The 21,793-nt window shown below is 37.6% G+C and overlaps 1 protein-coding gene across 4 annotated transcripts in view; it reads right to left on the reverse strand.

Moving 5' to 3' along the window:
* Window positions 1–753: 753 nt before the first annotated feature.
* HS2ST1 (heparan sulfate 2-O-sulfotransferase 1) overlaps window positions 754–21,793 on the reverse strand; it is a 183,123-nt gene continuing 162,083 nt past the window's right edge. For 3 of the 4 annotated variants that reach the window (XM_060139622.1, XM_060139626.1, XM_060139624.1), the window contains 4 exons: window positions 17,385–17,523; window positions 4,820–4,917; window positions 2,467–2,624; window positions 754–1,228 (listed from right to left, as the gene is read on the reverse strand). In XM_060139622.1, the coding sequence (XP_059995605.1) occupies window positions 999–1,228; window positions 2,467–2,624; window positions 4,820–4,917; window positions 17,385–17,523 (625 nt within the window). In that variant the 3' untranslated portion in view covers window positions 754–998. The remainder of the gene's footprint in view (window positions 1,229–2,466; window positions 2,625–4,819; window positions 4,918–17,384; window positions 17,524–21,793) is intronic. The other variant, XM_060139623.1, reaches the window with a different exon arrangement.

Here is a 21,793-nt window from a genome sequence, read left to right on the forward strand (position 1 = left end):
TACATAAAATATGCAATATTTACAGCATTTTCCAATTTTTTTCGTAAATGCAATGCTTTAAAACACATTATAAAGCACCTTAGTAAAAATAGTCTACAAGTAAAAGTACAGAAGAAGTAGGAAAATCCTACCCATACCACAGCTCACTAAATGGAGTTATAATATGGACTCACCAATACCTCAGTTTACACCTTTACAAATAACCCATGGAGAAACAAATACTAAACTTACTTTTTTGATATTAATGTGTGGAAGCCTTAACCAAAACTTCAGGCAATGTCAACATTCTTTGAAGTGTTTCCCCAATCTTAGATACTGGGGAGACAGGAATGAGAAATACTGCTTTGATTCTTTTTACAGTATTAATAATGGTTTAAATTGATTTTTAACACTAATCATCATTTTTTTTAAGAAAATTAAAATGACCTACATAAATATGGGCAGTTCCAACTACAGCAGATACAGTCTTAGCAAACGTGATCAAACAGTTCAGTAAATTTCATGGGACGTGATTCACAGAAACAAAGTACACACTGCCAAACAGTTAATAACACTATCCAGTAGAGGCGTATAACCCAAACCTCCAGGTGAAGGTGGAAGTAGCAAATGGATTCATCTTCATTCATGGTTAATTGAAAAAAATGCTTTATCAAAAACAGAGTATCAGAACTTTTTCTGAAATTGTATTTCATTATTTAGCCTTCAATTAGACCTGCTATGTGTTTATTTTAGGTGATGTGTAGGTTTTGTTCAGGCAGGAGGTTATAACTCCCACCAAAATTTAACCAGAAAAAAAAAAAAAAGGCTGAAACTTAAACTTCCTAGACCACTGACATGTCAGCCAGAATCTACTTCCTTGACGTCACTGTCTGTATCCTAACTCAGTTCAATACAAATTATCTTACACACCCATCAGCAATCCAAGTTGTGGAGCTGAGAACTAAGGTGAAGACAGGGTCAAAGTTGTAGTTCAAGAATCTAACTGCCACACTTTGTACTCAGTTCGATTTAGGGTAAATCTTTTCATAGAAAAAGTTCTGTGCAAGGATGTAGAGGTCTCCATCTTTTTCTCGTACAGCGTGGGCTCTGATGAATTGGAACTGCTCTAGTGCAAACTCATAGAACTCATTCTCCATTTTCCAAATGTCAGATTGCTGTAGTTTTGCAATGGTTTGTTTAGTAGGGAGTTTCTTCTCTGTGGTTTTCCTAAGATGAGATTTCTTTCCTACTTACAAAGGAAAAAGAGAAAAGGTAAATAAATTCTGAGAACACACAAAAGATCAATGCCTGTTTATTTGAAGAGACTGTTTAAGTTAGTATGACACATGGAAGAGCATAATTGTTTTGTCTTAATATCATTCAGGCAAAAACAGTGCCCTAATCATACTAGAACTGTGATTTATTCCTTTGTAATGCAAATCCTTACCCTTGTTAAAGACTTAATGAGATGTCAAATAATAAAAGTAAGAATCGTGGACTTCCCTGGTGGCGCAGCGGTTGGGAATCCGCCTGCCAATGGAGGGGACACGGGTTTGAGCCCTGGTCCGGGAAGATCCCACATGCTGCAGAGCAACTAAGCCCATGCTCCACAATTACTGAAGCCCGCGCATCTAGAGCCCGTGCTCTGCAACAAGAGAAGCCACTGCAGTGAGAAGCCCGTGCACCACAACGAAGAGCAGCCACCGCTCGCCGCAACTAGAGAAAGCCCGTGCACAGCAACGAACACCCAATGCAGCCAAAAATAAATAAATTTATTTTTAAAAAAAGTAAGAATGGCCACTTGGTAAAGTGTAGGCTGTCACCTTACATGCTGTATCCTCAAATGCTTGGTGCTCTGACTAGTTTGTTTTTAAAGACATGATAAAATACCTATTTTCAAACTTAGTGCTGATTTCTCATAACCTATTCTCTATACCTATGTGTTAAAAGCTAGGGCACATGCATACTCCAGGAAGAGTTCCTCTGATTGTATCTTACCAAAGAACAGAAAAAAAAAAAATCAGAATTAGATTGGACCAGCATGGTCACTTTCAGATATGTAATACTGTCACAGCTGCTGAAGCATTCTTTTAGGAGCACTGTGACATAGCACAGGATCATTACCAATGTGACTCAGTCTCTCCATCCTACCCCTACCTAAATAGCACAGATATGTCTAAAGGGTGGAATGTATGGCTGGCACTACTGAATATCACACATTTCTAAGGCTGGCCCTGTAGTTTGTATCTTTCCACTATACCTACAATGCCTTTTAATTATAATCTCGTGCATGTTTATTCATTAAACAAATATTTAATGAATACCATCTGTGTGCCATGTACTGTTTTTGTATTGAAAATGGTGAGTAGAAACAGACAATGTACCTGCCTTTCTGGAGTTTTATTCAACAAACTTCAAATCACACGTATTTTGCAAGTGGCAAAGAAAGTTAAGGACAGCTTGAAAAAGAAACCCATCCTTATATACCTGTACGATAGAGCTCTGTAGCACCCCTGAAGAACCGGGGCAAAGCTGCCTCCAATAACATGATAAAATCTTCAAGCTCTTCAGTAACTCCCACCAGAAAGTACTCATTAACTAGGTTATATTTGGCTTGATCCATAGCCCACCTGCTTCCTACATTCCTAAAACCAAAAAAAAGGAATAAAAAAATTGGTTGTGAAATCTGCTAAATACTTTTGATGCCTTTGACACTGTATATTATGGAAAAAACAGATAAACACATGTCCATCCAAAGCCTTAATGCCCTTTTATTAATGTCCTTTGGGAGGCACACCTGTTTCTAATTTCCTTTGCCTCTGCCCCCAGTTTCTGCTCAACTACGCAGGGCTAACTCAGATTTTAGTAGAGGACACTTAATTTGAACAGTTAAGAAATGTGTATACATATCCTCCCATCTGATTTAGTATGAGTGCATTTAATTTTTGTTAACTACAGTTGTCCCTTGAACAACATGGGTTTGACCTACACAAATATCTTTCAATAGTAGATACTACAACACTACATGGACCATGGTTGGTTGAATCTGCAGATCGAAGGAACCGTGGATACAAAGAACCAACTATAAATTATACCGGGATTAACCCCCACCTTGTTCCAGGGTCAACTGTACTCTAAACTTCGTTCATTTTAAGAGCTCTCTAGGAAGGTCTGATCAATTTTGTGTAGCGATTATTTTCATTTAATTTATGAGTTTAGGTTTTTCTGATATTTCTTAAAAACAGAAATAGGATAAGAAATGGCTCTGCTAAGAATTTTTATTTTTATTTTTCACGTTTTTAGCTAATGGCTGTTAATAGAGGTTTGGCCCTAAATAAACTATGCCTTTGGGTTCTTTTCAGCACTGACATTCCCTAACCCTAATGCCAAGTTCTACCTTTAAGCAGTGTGATGTTGAGCTGATGACTTCACCTTTCTGAGCTTGTTTTCTCAGCCATTAAAAAGCTGGCGTGGGTGGTGGGAAGCTGGGGAAGCAAACGAGTTGATTTCTCAGGTGCCTCCCAGTTCTATGAATCGAGGAGACATACTAAAGAAGTGTGATTAAAATCTCCTCAGTAATGCCCAATGGAGAGATATACTCTCTATTTCTCTAAGGTAGGGGTGGCAACCTTTCCTCTAAAGAGCCAGAGAGTAAAGCCGAGATGGGTCTGCAGGTCATATGGTCTCGGTCACTTGGTTACTTAACCCTGCTCTTGCAGTGTGAAAACAGCTACAGACACTAAGTAAATAAATAGATGTGGTTGTCTTCCAGTAAAATTATTTATAAAAACAGGTGATGGGCCAAATTTGGTGTCCGGGTTGTAATCTACTGATCCCTGTTGTAAGGAAATGATTAAAAGTTGAGAAGACATTCTTTCTAAGCTTCCAATTCTTACATTATTACAGTTGACCTTTAAACAACACGAGCGTTTAGGGGTTCCAACCAGACCCGATCCCCCATTCCCCACTTGAAAATCTGCATATAACTCTACAGTCAGCCCGCCATATCCCCAGCTCCACATCCGAGGATTCAGCCAACCACGGATCATGTAGTACTGTAATACATCTTTATTTAAAAAAATCTGCATTTCAGTGGACCCGCGAAGTTCAAACCTGTGCTGTTCAAAGGGTCAACTGTATTATGCGTTGATACAATCTATTGAGTAGGGCCTTAAGGTTCTCAGTAATCTAATACTATATCTCAAATAATGATGGAAAGAACAGAAGGCATTCCTTATATCGCTCATGGTTTTAAGGAAGCTACTAACTTTGAATGTGTTCCTGTTTTTTTCTACTTTTCCTATTAAAATGATTGATTAGAACTAATGCGTACCATTATTTTTTTAAACTGAAAACTCAGCACATTCTGAGGAAATAAACTCTATTAAAGATAAAATATCGTTATTTTACCTTGGCTTCTCTCAAAGTCAAATCAGTTTAACAGTCAATCCAGGTGAATAATTTACCCACTAAGCCTCTTCTTGATCTAAAATGGATGGCTCAAACAATAAGCTTAGGAGAAAATGAGGTTTATGAAAGGACCCCTGACCTCTAATTAAGACCACTGCTAGAACATAGCAAGACACATAACACCAAAAACAAAAAAGAATTAAAAACCAGCATCTGAGAAATCATTGCAAGCATGTTTTACATGAAGAATCTTTTTAATGCACTTAAAGGTAACTAAAAACTAGGTATTACTTAATTACATGTTATTTTTGGTCTGGTCTTTCACGAACTTCCTTACACCTAGTCCTTGACTAACACACTCACCCTTGTGAAATGCAGATTATAGAGATAATAGATAGATTACTGATTGAAGCTAGCTTTATCTCCCTACCAGCATTCCGAGCTGTGGCCACAGAAGAATGGGATTTGAAGCCAGAGCTTCTCCGGAGCACAGTCTGAGCCGCCCTCAGCTACACATTCATCAAAGGTCTGGAAAAAAGACAAAGCAGCACATGTGAGCCATAAACCCGAGCCTCACCTACCAAGTATCTTAATGTGGTAAGTTATTAAATAAATGGCAGTGGATGGGACGAGTAGTGAATTAAAGTGACAGGTTACAAAAACATACTTGAGATACTGAGCAAAGTCAAACATGGGTTGTTCTCACGTCGTTGTTTTATACCAGTGTTTATAAGAATTCTTCTACTATATGAATGGAACATCCCCCAGATAACAACTTATCCTTGAAATTAAGTACTGGTTTATGTTGAGTTTGTGTATTTATATTTTCTATCCCCTTACCGAAGTAAGTTAAATAAAAACAAGGTTAAAGATACTCTTTGTGAAACAATTATTTGAAAAGAATATAAAGTAGGACTACACTTAAGTCTTTTCCCCTTTTCTCATTAAAACAAACAAAAAAATCATTGTACAAAGCAAAAGTGACCCTGGACACTTATGACTTGCATGCCATCCTCTCCAAATGCATCTGACTAAATTAATTAAAAGGGCAGGAGACTCACAGGTTATGGATCTAAAATTAAATCAACTTCATTTTCTTTAGTACTTACTGTCTGTCACAGGCATTTTTACAGTAGGCGTTATCTATTTGAAATGATATTAAGATGCCAGAGAACAAACTTAAGAGCTCAGGCTGTTGGAGTAGACATCTATAAATACCACCTGTTATTTCTGAGAAGAGAGGGTATGTAAAAGTAGAAAGAGAACGCATCCAGAGTCCAGACTCCTGAGTTTCTAGAACCATGTGTGACTCTATCTTGAGTAAGTCTTTATGGCCTCCAAACCTCACTTTCTAATCTATAAAATTAGATAAATTCAAAGGTCCCTTTCAACCAAAAATCTAGTAAGAATAGGACCCCAAACCCTTAGGTCTGACTATGGCTAGAGGTATAGTGGAATAATTATCTTTATTCTGGCAACATTTAAGAGGCAACAGCAAACTGCAGCCCACAATTGATTTGCCCATTTCTTTTACAGATGACCTTCACCATGATATAGGAAAAAGATTTATGACTTGGGTTTGAATCTTGAACCCAGAAAAACTTAAGTTCTGTGTTAGTTTCCTCATAGGAAAAAGGAGGACATAATCTTACTTTGAGGAAGAAATAAAATCATGGATCTAAAAGAATCTACCACAAAGAGTGGTTCACTGTAGGCACTCAATAAATGGGATGTGTCTACGTCTGTCTTTCTCTCCCCACCTCTCCTCCCTAATAGTCAAATACAATGTTTTGTTGGTTCTTGTTCTCCCTGACCTCCACAGCGTTGTCTACTTCTTTGAACACTCCCCTTTTTGGCTTTTTGTTGGTTCTCTGTACCTTTCTGAATGTACTATCACTATCTTCTTTTAAGGCATGTTTTGGTCCTTCTACCAAGCATGGAAACTCAGCTGTCTTCTCTTTACCCACTCCCTTCCTTAGCTTATTCACACTTCCTTGGCTTCATTTATAATTTCTAGGCAAAAGATTTCCAAATTTGTACCCCCAGATCCATCACCTCTTACCTATCTTCTGAAACCTAGTATGCCTTTTCATTTGAATTTCCAGTATTACCTCATATTCAATATTTCTGGCAATAGGATGACATTGCCCCTTGTAATTCAGACTCAAGATCTCAGCACATTTCTTTATTTTTCCTCTCCCTCACTTAACATCCTTGAGGTAATGTCTTTCCAATGCATCTTTTTTTTCCCCAATCTTCCATCAGGATCTTGCCATGTCATGTCTCCATTCTTACAATCACTTCCTAATTGGGCTCCCTTCTCTCCCTTCCTTCAATCTGCTCTTAGACTACCAGGTTAGTCTAAGTAGTCACGTCTAACATCCTCTACTCAGAAAACTCCAATAGCTTCCAATATCTTTTTAAAAAGAGAAATACAAACTCTTTATCCTGGCTTTAAAGAATGCTTCATAATCTGACCTCAGTGTGCAAGTCTAGCCTTATCTCCATGTATAACTTCCATCTTTACCAGATTAACCTGTTTTACAGTTTCTCAAGCATGTCATATGTACCTGCAAATCCATATATTTTGCTGACTACATTTTCTTCCTCTGAAAGTGCTTCCCTCCACCAATCTAGTTTACATGAAGACTATCTTTCCAATGACTACTCTGGCCTAAAGTCACTCATTTTTTTTTAACTCATATAAATGAATTAAATACTGCCTTGTAATAGCCAGCTCTTAGGATCCAAGTATGTTATTTATATATACATCTTTATTTAAAGAACTTGCTCCATGTACTTTGGAAAAAAAATTGTATTATGTTCTCTCCTGAACTATAGAAAACACTTATCGGAGGGATCATGGAGTATAGTATGCATTTGTGTCCTCCACAGCATACAATATCTTGCTATATCAACTGTTTGCACAATCATTGTGTCCTCCATAGCATACAATACATTGTTATACCAAATGTTTGCATAATCAATATTTGTAAATGGCTGGAAAGACTGCACTTTGGAGATTTTGCATGAGCATTAAAGGTACAATTCTAGTTGAGATGAAGACAGGGGCAGTAAAATTTTTTCATGAAGCATTTTGACAGTTCCTTAGAGTTCTCTCAAATTCTCTTAGGAATTCTCCCCCACCCCCCAATGTATACACACACACACACACACACACACATACACACATCCATATCAATCTATCTATTTTTTTAAGTGAAAACATCTCAGTTTACACTTAACAATCAACCCCATTTCAATGGCCATTACAGTATGTCTGAAATTTACTAGATGGTCTGATTTAGATTTGCTGGTCTAAGTCACTTTCTAAAAAGTGGTTTTACTATCATTTATGCCACCTTGCAGCTCATAAAAAGAAAACAACCTATGTATCTATCTCTACCGTATCTCAGGTTCCAATAAACCCAGTGGTGATATATCAGAAGGTTTCTGATTTCACGCCTAATCAGTTTCAAACAAATCCTAAATCACAGTACAGTGCTTCTGAAGTTCAGAAGAGGTGCTCTGCTTCATTATACCTTCATCTGAATAGAGTATCAGATGAAAAAGAAATGAATTACTAAGGTGATTGTGAGTGAACTCATAAACTGTACCACCACTGTGTGTGTGTATGTGTGCATGTAAGATTCAAAGACATTAAAAAGATTTTGCTTAAATGTATTGGGTTGGCCAAAAGGTTTGTTCGTTTTTTTCCATAAGATGGCTCTAGTAGTGCTTAGCTGTCTTTAACGTCATTCGAAACAATTTTGTTAAACTGTATTGTGACAGCTGTCATATCAGCGTGCATTTTTAAAAAACATCAAAATTGGTGAATTTTTGTGTAGTCATTTTAATATTGAAGATGGAAGAAAAAAGCAACATTTTCGGCATATTATGCTTTATTATTTCAAGAAAGGTAAAAACGCAACTGAAACGCAAAAAAAAAAAAAGATTTGTGCAGTGTATGGAGAAGGTGCTGTGACTGATCGAATGTGTCCAAAGTGGTTTGTGAAGTTTCATGCTGGAGATTTCTCGCTGGACAGTGCTCCACGGTCAGGTAGACCAGTTGAAGTTGATAGTGATCAAATCGAGACATTAATTGAGAACAATCAAGGTTATACCACGTGGGAGATAGCCGACATATTCAAAATATCCAAATCAAGCGCTGAAAATCATTTGCACCAGCTTGGTTATGTGAATCGCTTTGATGTGAGGGTTCCACATAAGTTAAGCGAAAAAAACCTTCTTGACTATATTTCCTCATGCTATTCGGTACTTAAACGTAACAAAAATGTTCCGTTTTTAAAACAAATTGTGGTGGGCGATGAAAAGTGAATACTGTACAATAATATGGAACGGAAGAGTTCGTGGGGCAAGTGAAATGAACCACCATCCACCTCACCAAAGGCCGGTCTTCATCCAAAGAAGGTGATGTGTATATGGTGGGATGGAAGGGAGTCCTTTATTATAAGCTCCTTTCGGAACACCAAACAATTAATTCCAACAAGTACTGCTCCCAATTAGACCAACTGAAAGCAGCGCTCGACGAAAAGCGTCTGGAATTAGTCAACAGAAGACACATAATCTTCCATCAGAATACCGCAGGGCCACATGTTTCTTTGATGACCAGGCAAAAAACTGTTACAGCTTGGCTGGGAAGTTCTGATTCATCCACCGTATTCACCACACATTGCACCTTTGGATTCCCATTTATTCCGGTCTTTACAAAATTCTCTTAATGCAAAAAATTTCAATTCCCTGGAAGACTGTAAAAGGCACCTAGAACGGTTCTTTAAAAAGTTTTGGGAAGATGGAATTATGAAGTTGCCTGAAAAATGGCAGAAGGTAGTGGAAAAAAATGGTGAATACATTGTTCAATAAAGTTCTCAATGAAAATGAAAAATGTGTCTAATATTTTTACTTAAAAACCGAAGGAACTTTTTGGCCAATCCAATAAGAAAATAGGACAGTGAAAGAGGCTGCAGTATTAAAAGTTTCCATAGAGTCACTATACGGAAAATTTTGGAAATTTAAATATCCACTATTGGAATTAAAACTGGTTAATGAATGAACATGCAGGATGGCTATTTTGACCCAAGTTCTCTAGTTAGCCAACTCCTTCTTCCTGTGTTCTAAAATACTAAAAGTATTTTAGTATTTCAAACAAAATCTGTAGATAATCTTCAAGTTTATTTTTGGCCAGTAGTTTAAAATCTGCTGGCCTACTCTGGCAGTATAAGAGTTACCACCAAAATCCGTTCTTCCCTTCTTCCACAGTCATAGAGTTTAGCCTCTCTTGCAGTTAGGTATGGCCATATGACTAAGTTCTTGCCAGGAGACTGGGGGCAGAAGTGATGTGAGCAAGTTCTGGGTCACTTGGTTAAAAGGAAATTGGTGGGCCTCTAACTTCCCTCCTTCCCATGAGCTGGAAGGCAGATGTCGTGGTGACCCAAATTAAACCGAGCACATAAGGGCAAGCCCCTGAAGGGTAGCAGAGTAACAATATGGCAGGAACGCAGCTCCCTGAATGACTGTGTGCAGCAAAGCTGCTCTAAAATCCTGGGCCCCTCACCTTTAGGCTTTTATGTATGACAGAAAAAATCTACCTAAGCATTTTAATTTCTTTGTTTCAGAAGCATCTACCCTAATTCACCTACCAAATATTTTATTAGATAATACAAAAGTGGAAAAATAGTTTGGGTTTTGCCTCCTTTGTAGTTCCTTCTTATCATTTGGCAAAGGTGTTTCACTACTATCAACTTAAAAGAAACAACCCAAAGACAGGCCATAGCAAGGAAGATGTAAAGAAAAAGAAAAAAAATACAAATAATCAAAAATTGGCGAACATACATGATTGTGCTAGATCTTAATGTAAAACAGAAATTCTCCTTTTTCTATCTTTTTAAAAATTTTTTTCATACTTTATTTTTTATTTTATTTATTTATTATTATTTTTGGCTGCATTGGGTCTTCGTTGCTGCACGCGGGCCTTCTCTAGTTGCAGCAAGCGGGGGCTACTCTTCATTGCGGTGGGCGGGCTTCTCTCATCGCGGTGGCTTCTCTTGTTGCAGAGCACAGGCTCTAGGCGCAAGGGCTTCAGTAGTTGTGGCACACGGGCTCAGAAGTTGTGGCACACGGGCTCAGTAGTTGTGGCTCGCGGGCTCTAGAGCGCAGGCTCAGTAGTTGTGGTGCACGGGCTTAGCTGCTCCGCAGCATCCTTCCTGGACCAGGGCTCAAACCCGTGTTCCCTGCATTGGCAGGCAGATTCTTAACCAGTGTGCCACCAGGGAAGTCCCTCCTTTTTCTTTATAAATATGTGATGCATAAAGTAAACCAAGCATTTCCTAGTGAGTGAAATCAAGTTAATGAAACTCAATACCATCTTGACCACGTACAGCTCAATGAATCAATCCACTGGCGTCTTAATCAAGATGAACTTCTCCACTGACTCCAACAGTGACATCAGCCCTTGGGCTTCTCTACTCACAGCACAGGAGACGACTGTCAATCAAATGCTGCCCACCAGAACTTTCCCACTCATTTGCTAACTTCTATTCACTTTCTCCTGAACATTCTGACCACAATTCAGAAATAGAATTTTCTATAAATAAATGTTTTACTCTTATAAAATTTCTTCTTAAAATAAAAAGAAAAAACAAAACTCAGTTCAGTACACCACAGAAACAAAAAGTTATGATCAGCTTTTTCACTTAAACACCATCTATGCTTAGAAAGAGCAATTCTTTGTGAACTACATACAAATGTTTTTAAAAGCAGGAAATATCAAAATATTCTTTAGACTATTTAGATTATTAGTTTAAATTCCTAGAATTGTAGGTTAAAATAAACAGAATTTGATGCTTGATAGTGATGGCAATTATATTTACATTCCAAACCTTTTCTACAAATGACTTTGCTTCATATTTTATACAGAAAACTGAAGCTGAGAGTGAGCTCCCTTGATTCCTGCTTAGATAAAAGCTTATCTGCAGCCCCTACTGCCCTTATCTGTAAAAAAGTATTTCCTCCTATCTTTAAATATCCTTTCTCACTCCCTTCTGAGACCCTGCTTCACCAATTTTTCTCCAGTTTTTCCATCATAACCCCTTGCTCTCTTCAGGTACATTAATATGCCCAAGTATCTGTCGCCTTTAGTAAAACATTTCTCATGTTTTTTGCTCCCTTCAAAGCCAAACTTCTATCTCGAGTAGTCTTTCCTCTCAGTCTTAACTTCTCACGGTACTCCTCAACCCTTTGGATTCCACATAAGCACCTTCTCTGACCTCCCCATTGACAAGTCTAAGGGAAAGTTTTAAATTCTCAATTCACTAACCTCTTGGTGATTGAAATGATTTTTCCATGCATTTCAAGGACTCGCCAGGTTTGTCTTCTGATTCTCCAACCTCAGTCTTCTTGGTGTGCTTCCCTCCCTTTGCCTACTCCTTAAATGTTGTCATTCCCCAGAGCTACATATTTGCACCCCCTTTTCTTCTTCTTCCTTTTTCGTTTGGTCCTGTCTTCATACTTTGTATGTCTTCCAAGTGCAATTTCATTCAATCCCTTGTTTCAACTCCCACCTAATGCTGATGACTCCCAAATCTATGATTAAGTTCAGATTTATTTCTTGAGACACAAATACATTTCTAGTGGATATTTCCATCTGCTTATACATGACTAAAAATAATGCCCAATTTGAACTCATCATCTCTTTCTTCAACTTCATTACAACGGACTTTTCTTTCCATTTTCTCTCTTTTGAACCACATATATAGTAGTTCGATCAGAAGCCTGGGAAGATGACAGGTCAAGGCTAACTCTGGATTGTACCTTTTACTGAGATAGAGAAACTGGTCTACAACAAAGAGTTATCAAACCTTTAAATATGAACTGCAAAGATATTATATTGCTTTCCTGTGGTGCTTTTTTTTTTTTTTTTTTTTGCAGTACGTGGGCCTCTTACCATTGTGGCCTCTCCCGCTGCGGAGCACAGGCTCTGGACGTGCAGGCTCAGCAGCCATGGCCCACGGGCCCAGCCGCTCTGCGGCATGTGGGATCTTCCTGGACCGGGGCACGAACCCGTGTCCCCTGCATCAGCAGGCGGACTCTCAACCACTGCGCCTCCAGGGAAGCCCTCCTGTGGTGCATTGTACATATAAAGCACTTTCTAAGCAAACAGTAATAAGTTCTCAAATGCTTCTGTGTAAAATCCATGTTCAATAAGCAAACCATAGTCAGGGGATTATGAATTGCTAAGGACTACGGAAGCAGTATTTTGTAAGCCAGTAGTAGGATCAGGTAGTAGCTAAGTATGGAATTCTTCTAACCTCATTAATATCTTTTATAAACTAATACATATTTTTAGGTATAATATTCTGAATTCATTATAATTCCTACAGCTGTCAATAAGTCTAGTTAATTTAGAGTAAGAAATACAAAAAGCAAATTGGGGTAGGAATTGTGATCTCTGAGATCAATGAGTACTTCTTAAGCAAAAACGGATTCTCCTTTAGATTGTTATTTACAGTATGTAACTATACACTCTTTCCATAAGTATAACCCCCTTGGTGTTCTGCTAAGAAAACAATAATTAATAAAAATGATTAATAATCTATAGGACAGTACAAAACTGAAATATTCATTAAGATAAATATTTACATATTTAGAAAACGTGAGTGATGAGAATTATAGGTGTAGTTATTTGGAAGCTGTAAGAAGGCCTATGCTGAAAGAAGGCCTGAGAGACAAACTATTCAAACTTGGGTATTTGGTTAATGTTTTCTCAAAATGAACAAAGTGGGTCTGCCACTTGAAAGAAAACAACTGACAGTCTTAGTAGCCCAGCGGTTCTCAGCTGGCGCTGTTTTGACCCCCAGGTGACATCTGGCAATGTTTGGAGACCTTCTTCGTTCTCACACCTGGAGGGTGTAGGGGAGATGCTACTAGGTAGAGGTCAGAGATGCTGCTAAACGTCCTATAATGTGTAAGGCAGCCCTCACAACAAGGAATTCTCTGGCCAAAAGCAACAACAGTGTCAAGGTGGAGAAATCCTGTGGGTGCCAGTGATAAAAGCTAAGCTTTCAAACTAAAAAATATAAAAATTTATTTTTACTTCATCTGTCACCATAAGCCTGACAGGTTCCCAATACTTACAGACTTTTCTGATGAGATAAGTGGTGACGTTAACGAATGTGAATTTTTGATATTGTATAATAAAATGTGCCAACACTTGGAAGATCCACGTAACTCAGTGAACTAATGTGTTCCAAATGACCAATACATGAGGTTAAAAAATTATGCTTGGTTAAAAAATCCATTCAAAGTATAAAATATATCAGTGGATTTTAATGCAGCAGAACATAAAAGGTTAACTGCTATGGTTTCAGATTCCACACTTCAATAACTTTAAGAAACTACTACTAGTTAAGTTTTAGTGTAATATTAAAGAAGAATTTCCACAATTTTCTGAAAAGGCTATTAAAATACTGCCTCTTCTAGTTACATATCTGTGTAAAGCTGAATTTTCTTCATACACTTCACCAAAAGAATGTATTAAATAGTCTGATTCAGCAGCAGATATGAAAATCCAGCTGTCTATATTATATTAAATCAGGTGTTTTAAAAATTTGCAAAAATGTAAAATGCCGCTATTTATACCTTTTTCTGAAAATGGTTATTTGCATTAAAATATATTATTTATGTTACCATATTATGGTCTCCTACTGTTACTATTAAATTAGTTACTATTTTAAAAGTTTCTCAGTCAATTGGCAAATTTACTGATATTGGTAAATATGAACAGAAATAGATATAATCCACATAGATAAAAGCTCCTTGGCGGTCCTCAATAAAAAGAGTAAAAGGAGTTCTGAGACTAAAAAGTTTGAGAACCACTGATTTATATATTGTAGTTCTTGAATGCTGATCTTTGGATTACTAAATATCCCTATTTTCCAGGTATTGGGACAGAGATTAAATTATGCAAAACTCTAGGTATAAAGTTTGAAAAACAGAGTATTTGAAATCTCCCAAATAAAGCAAATCGTATGTTCCTTACAAGATCAACTGAAAGCTATCACAGGCATATACATATGACTAAAATGGCTTTGAAATTATTGAGAGTGTAACCAGAAACTGGAAATGAAGCCATTGCAAGGTATTTCCAGCCTTAGCCTTTGCCATCATAGCCACTTTTTAATCCCCATTATCTTCAAATACCCTGCCATCTTCCAAAGTGCTATATGCCACGAAGTCTTACCAACTTTACAGATATGAGTTTATTAAAGAAAACTCTTGCCAGTTAAAGATATTAAAGGAATTATTTGCAATATAACAACTTTATTTAACTCATTAGGTGCCAGAATGTTACCAACATTTATGTCATGAGAAACAAACCAAATTATTAAAAACGTGTGTTTCAATATGTTTCAAGACTGAAAAGGTCTATTTTGCCTATCACAAAACAAAGTAATTCTTTACTTTGATAAAGCATTTGAAGATGGCCCTGTCCCTGTGAGAATTAAGGTAATACAATAGTATTTTGCTGATGTTACTAATATTACATCTAAATAAACAGGTGTATTAATATGTATTTTATAATGACATAAAAAAACCAAACCAAAACCTATCATCATTAGGGTGAAGAATGGTTAAATCTCCAGGCTGGAGAGGGCATACCTACCTAAAGCTTTCAAAGATGAAAGGGAGACTACGTTAAAATATCTGCCTAGGTTTTTCTGTGAGCATTGAATATACAACTTTGGAACATCTCTCATACAAAAATATCGAGTGACATGTTGCTTTCCCTCCCTCCTTTTTCAAGGGTATAGAGAGGTTAAGACTGTGAGCTCTGGAATTGGAGTGCTTGGGTTTAAATTCCTGCACCACCATTTACTGGTAGTATAACACTGGGCAAGGTACTTAACCTTTCTGTGCCCCAGTTTCCTTATCTGTAAAATGGACACAACAACAGCAACTATCCCATAAAATTGTTGTACAGGTCACCTGAAAAAATACATAATATGTGACTTAAAACAGAGCTTGATAAACAAGAAGCACTCAATAGATGTGAGCTATTATTGTTGTTATATTAAGTATTATTGTTACCTAATTCCCTAAACTACATAGGATAGCAACCACAAAACCACGGTATCCAGGGCTGACGTGACATGACAGATGTAGGAACCTACGTGACTGTGAATCTTTTCCTTACCAACACTAACATTCCTTTAGTTGAAGGAGGGAGATGGATACTAACAATTACTGAGTAAGAGCTAGTATAAATGATAGGGCTAAAATTAAAAAAGAAAGTAGTTAGCATTGAAGTGAATTTAGAAATAACTAACAATAAATTTTGAAGTACTAGGTCACAAAAGGGTTATATTACAGATTTTACAAAATTTTACAGACACTCCATAATAATATAATTATATATATTTTTTCTAGAAGATTATATAATACTAAGAGATGAGTAGACGCTGAAAAAAAAGGTACTGTTTGGATCAGTACCTTCTGTCTAAAGCCTTGAGACTAAGGAAAGAAATAGCAATTTCTAGAAAACATAAACAGGTAAATAAAACAAAAGAACCATTGCCTTCTCATGTGACAGAGGGCACATCCAACTTAGAAAAAAATTAATTGTTGGGTGTTAATTACTATAATACAGCAAGTATCTAGCATCACCATTACGCAACACTTTAGGTTTAAAAGGTGCAGAATTCCCTCACTGAGCCATTTGCTGAACGCTTACAGATGAACTAGGCACCGTACTCGTACTAGATATGGAGGAGACAAAGGTGAAGGAAATACAGCGCCTGCTTCAGGACGTTCACAGCCTTTTGGAGAAGACATATATGTAAACAAATTATTCAAGTACCACAAAATAAATATTTAAAAAATAGCAATTTGAATGGAGTGCTCTGGGAACTTTGAAAGGGACATGGCTCACTGCCAGAAAAGACTTTATGAAAGAGGTAACATTTGACCTGGATCTTAAAGGTGAACAAAGAGTTTTCAGATTGAAGGAAAGACACTGTTAACATAGGGAACAACACGTGTGCAAAAAGTATGAAGTAATAAGTCTGGAGGACGGTGACATTTCAGGTAAGGCACCCAGTGATGCACTGGGTGCCTGAGGCGAAAATGAGGCAGGAGAAGGAGGTCTCAGGCTATGTCAGACTGCGTCTCCTGTGCCTTGGGCAATCCTGTGAGCAACGAGGTCCCCGTAAAGGTATTCCACCAGAAAACTGACACAGTTTGGTTTCCTAGAAAAACAAGTCTGGGGCTACTCTGGAGGACGCACTTAAATAGAAGACAACTCAAATCTGAACCTGCTAAGTAAGAACCCTGTTATTCTCATCTTGCCTGAAAAAATAAGCTGCTTTAACAAAATAGTGTCCCTAAATAGATGATCAAAAATCAACGTAAACGGGCTTCCCTGGTGGCGCAGTGGTTGAGAGTCCGCCTGCTGATGCAGGGGACGCGGGTTCGTGCCCTGGTCCGGGAAGATCCCACATGCCGCGGAGCGGCTGGGCCCGTGAGCCATGGCCGCTGAGCCTGCATGTCCAGAGCCTGTGCTCCGCAACGGGAGAGGCCACAACAGTGAGAGGCCCGCGTATCGCAAAAAAAAAAAAAAAAAAAAATCAACGTAAACTGCCATCATCAAGGTTAAGAGAACCAAACTATGTAGACAAATATATTAATGAGTTATTATAGTGATCTCATAGAAAATTATTAATAGGGCTATAATAAAACAAATATTCAGCTCCAGAGCACAAGTCAAATATTTTTTAAAAGGACAAAATATTATATATACTCCAAAATATCAACTACAAAGTAGTTTTATTGTTACTTCTTCATACTTTTGGGTTCTTCTGAAATTTTCCACAATAAGCAAGGAATACATTTATAATCATTAATAAATTTTAAAAGCATTCACTGTTTATTGCATTTCATAAACAATTATCTTTATAAAAATTCTAAAACTAAAATATTACCTTTTTGTCCCCTTGTTTTCGTCTTCTTAACCCTGGTCTATAATCATCTCCAAATCTCAGAAAGTAATAGTAAGAAACTAGCCTCTCAATAGGATCCCTTATGACATTAATGTAAATTGGCTTCTTCTTCACACCAAATCTGAAATAGAGAAAAATTTAAAAGGTGACATCAACCCTTTCATTCTGTTTGGGGTGTCCTGAAATTGAAATTTGAGGTACTAATTCTATATGGAAAAAAACATGAGTTAATTAAATAAAATACAGTATGTGGAGATTAGAAAATATTTTAGGATTATACTACAATAAATAAGAAATAAGAATTTTAAAATTACAGCTGAAGATAAAGGAGAGAAGGGAAAATTGAGTGACAAATAATTTTAAATTTTACTAGCAAGAATTACATAAAACATTTCAATTTCACATAGCAATGATTTCTCACTTCTGACCCACCAAACTAGATAAAAACATTGTCAATGGATATAGCAGAAGTCCACACAAGCGCGATCATTTGAGCCTAACGTCTGTGATGCTAATTTTAAAGACAAGATAGAAGTGAAAAACATTAAGTCTTCAGCATTATTTCCTTAGGGAATGATAGAGAGCTGGAGGAACACAGGAGTATACTTTAGCCACCCTTGCAGATCCTAGAATTGTCTAGCTGATTCCTGTTCTAATATCCTCACGTATCCCAGCCTTAAACCTTAGTGTTATCCTGACTCTCCTTTATTCTTCTTTAGCACGGTTACCAAGTCCTTCTGATTTTTTCTTTTGTAGGCTTTCTCAGAGATTTGACCTGTCTTCCTCACTTCCTTTCTTGTCACAACTGCCCTCTTTGTAGGCCTCTTGCTTGGATTACTGCAATAATTGATGGTTTTCTAATAATAAGAATTGGTTTTCTTGCATCCAGTCTCTCTCCCTTTCAGTCTACCTTCATACCAATTCTCAACTGATATTTCCTCATTTATTAGATCACTCTTCTTAGAAACCTGAAATACCCCTACTGTTTATGTTGACTTCAAACCCAAACTCCTTTGCTTGGTTGTTAATGTCTGCTTGCCTTATGTCTTGGGTTCCACCTTACTTATCTAACTTTATTTTCAACTCTCCTCAAACAAGAAACATCTATCTGTTACAGTTAGGCCCACCTCTTCTGCTTCCCAACAACTCCTATTTCTCCTTACATGCCTTTGCTCATTCTATCTTCCTTAACTAGTCCTATTCTTTCTATTACATTCATTCATTCAAAAAGTACCTTTTCGTGTATCCAATATATTCCAGGAACTATTCTAATATTAGGAAAACAGCAGTGAAAAAAAAGGAAAAATTCCTCATCCTTCTGGAGTTAACATTCTACTTGGGAGAGACAGAACATAAACCAATAAATAAGTAAATATGTTAGATGGTAAAAATACTAAGGAGAGAAATGATGCAGTGCATGGAATAGGGAGAAGTGGGGAGAGTACAATTCAAAACAGGGTTTTCCAGGGAGGCAGCAGTATTATTATGTGATGAGAAGAGAGCCATGTAGATATCTAGGAGAAAGTGTTCCAGGAAGATAAGACTTCGAAGTACGAAGGCCCCAAAGCAGCTAAGTGCCAGGCATTTTTGAGGACCAGCAAGGAGGTCAATCTGGCTGCAGCAGAATCAGGAAGGGGACAGTAACAGAGAATGGGAGTGGAGAGATGGGGGTGGTGGTAGAAGACGTGCAGATCACATGGGCCTTGTAGAGCACGTTATGTATCAGGAGGGAGGCCTTCCTGAGTCAGCCGAGAAGTGTCACGATATGGAATCTGATGTACAGCACGGCGACTATAATGAACAATACTGTACATACTGTATACTTGAAAGTTGCTATGTCAGTAGGTTTTAAATGTTCTCATCACGACAGCAGCGACAACAACAAGATGGTAATCATGTGAGGTGAGGATGTGTTAACTAACCTTATTGTGGTAAACATCTCACAATACATGTGTATAGCAAATCATCACATGGTACACCTTAAACTTACACCATGTTATACGTCAATTATGTGTCAATAAAGCTGGGGGAAAAAAGGTTATTGGCTGTTGTTTTGGAATAAACTGAAGCGGCAATAACAAAATCTTGTGAAGTCTAGGAAGTCGTCCTGATGACTCCAGCATACAGTGCTATCTGCTCTCATCTGACACCTGCACCCAGGAGCTATTGCTATTAGGCAGTTTTACTCTTGGCTTGTCCTGCTAGTGTTTCTCTTGTAAGTCTTTCCTCCCCAATAGCATTATAAGCCACTTGGGGGTAGGCAGAGTGCTTCACACTTCCTTTATATATTTCACAGGGCCTGGTATACATAAATACTTGCCTGCTGGTTAGTGCTATTTGAAAGATTAAAAAAATATTAGCGATCTCTCTAAAACTGGGAATCACAGTGAGAAATGAGAAAAGTAAGCTTAAGTTGTATGACTCAATAAGAGATAGTTGGAAGTGGAAGTTGCTTATCTCTTGACAGTCTTGATATGTTCACTCGTCTGTCCACAGAAACCCTCAATTTAGCTAACTGCTTATAACAAATTTCCCTTCTTACTAAAATATTTTTTCAAAGGCACTAAAAAGCACACAGCTAACCTAACTAGTTTCACATTTTCCCCTTACTTCTGCCTGTTACAATAAATGTCTTACGCACAGCAGGCATTCTATACATGTTTTACACTAAATGCTTAAGCAAATGAGTAGTGAAAAGAGATCACAGAAGAGAAAAAAGCAAGGTGCCTGGATATAACTCGATTCTTTTGGCTTCTGAATTATTGTAAATTAACTGAACAGGAAGTCCTAACTTACAAACAGGCTGTATTCTATAAAATTGCTTTGTGTGTAAAAAGGGGTCAACTCTCCTGAATTCTAGTCCTTTTCTCATCATTAAGTAAGTGTAAGTCTAAGTCACTAAAATCCTTTGTACATATGGAAATACTGAAAACTACACAGAACTTTTTGGTAAAACATTATTATATTAAATTTGTGAGTTGGTTTATTAGAACTTGGGACATATTGTTTTCACTGAACAACTCATAAACCTATAAAACCAACAATTCAGTAAAAGATTTTTTTCACAAATTTTTAAAGGAAGAAACAGTATTGTTGCAAATATACGGCACTGTCAAATTATGTATCAGGGTAGAAGCTCCATGAGGGCAGAGGATTGTTTCTCTCTTGTTCATGGCTTTATCATTAGTGTTCAGTGTCAGAAACATAGATGTTGGATATTAAAATTAGGTTGACTAGAACGTTGTGAATTGGCCACTTACAAAAGCCTTTTTGTGGGACAGTGCACCCACTAGTGGGAAGAGGGTAGGTAGGGAGGTGTACACAGTTGCTACCTTAACTGCTAGAGCTGTCTTGTAAGAGGAATCTAAAAGGGGGAAGCACAGGGCAGTGGGGCAATGACTCCATTCTTAAGACTGTGGGATTCCCTGGGAACCTCCTTTATCATCTCCATTATTAGCCACTGATCCACGTGAACTATTCCCTTGGGAATTACTTCGTCCCAGAACATCTCCTACCAATGCCTCTTCTTTTTTGCTTTCTGCTAGCCCCTGACCTGTGGAACAGATAGCAATTCTTACCAAGTAGAAGTGGAAGGGGGACATGGCACTTGAGAAAACTCTTCCTGCTGTCTGGGAAATGACTTTCTGGGGCATGGCTTTGGGCGGTGCTTATATGTATGAAACAGGATTTTAATGAGATAAGCTATGTGAACTTCTTCTGAAAATGGCTAAGAACTATTATTTATAACTTAGGATATGGCTGTATAGACATAAAGGCAAGGAATTATAACTGAAAATAGGCATGATAAAAGAGCATCAGGCCACTCAGCTCAGCTAGTTAGGAAACAAGCATCCTCTTAAGTTTGTATGTTTAAAACTTTGGCCAAACAGGTAGTTTTGTACCAGTGGAAAAATACGTTCTGTAGTTGCAGACTCCAGCTTTAACCCTGGTCAGTCATCTGAGCTGTTCCTCAGGAGGGCTCAGATGGAAGAGTAGAAAACCCATCTTCCCTCCAGTAAACTAAACTATCATTGACCCATTAGAACATAATCTTCCTAGGAAGAGAAGAGCAGATTTGGTAGGAATCTGCAATGTTGTATGGCGATCAAAAGGGAAAAAATATAATCTGAGCAGCAGGTTGGTAAGAAACCTTATTCTTGCCATGTCAGCATGTATGTACGACAGCAAGAGAGACAAACCAGGCACATTTCCTTACACCCACACTCTGTATAGCCTAGGATGAATGAACAGTAAGAATAGCTAAAAGAACAAGTGCATACTCAGAACTTTTGAAAGGAACCTTGTCAACTGGCTAGACAAAGCCTAAATGGAAGATGATGAAGCTGAAGGAGGGCTGAATAGCCTTTGGGAAGCATTAACGCTTTGAGATT

The sequence above is a fragment of the Lagenorhynchus albirostris genome, chromosome 2, assembly GCF_949774975.1.
Source record: "Lagenorhynchus albirostris chromosome 2, mLagAlb1.1, whole genome shotgun sequence".
NCBI classification, from domain to species: domain Eukaryota; kingdom Metazoa; phylum Chordata; class Mammalia; order Artiodactyla; family Delphinidae; genus Lagenorhynchus; species Lagenorhynchus albirostris.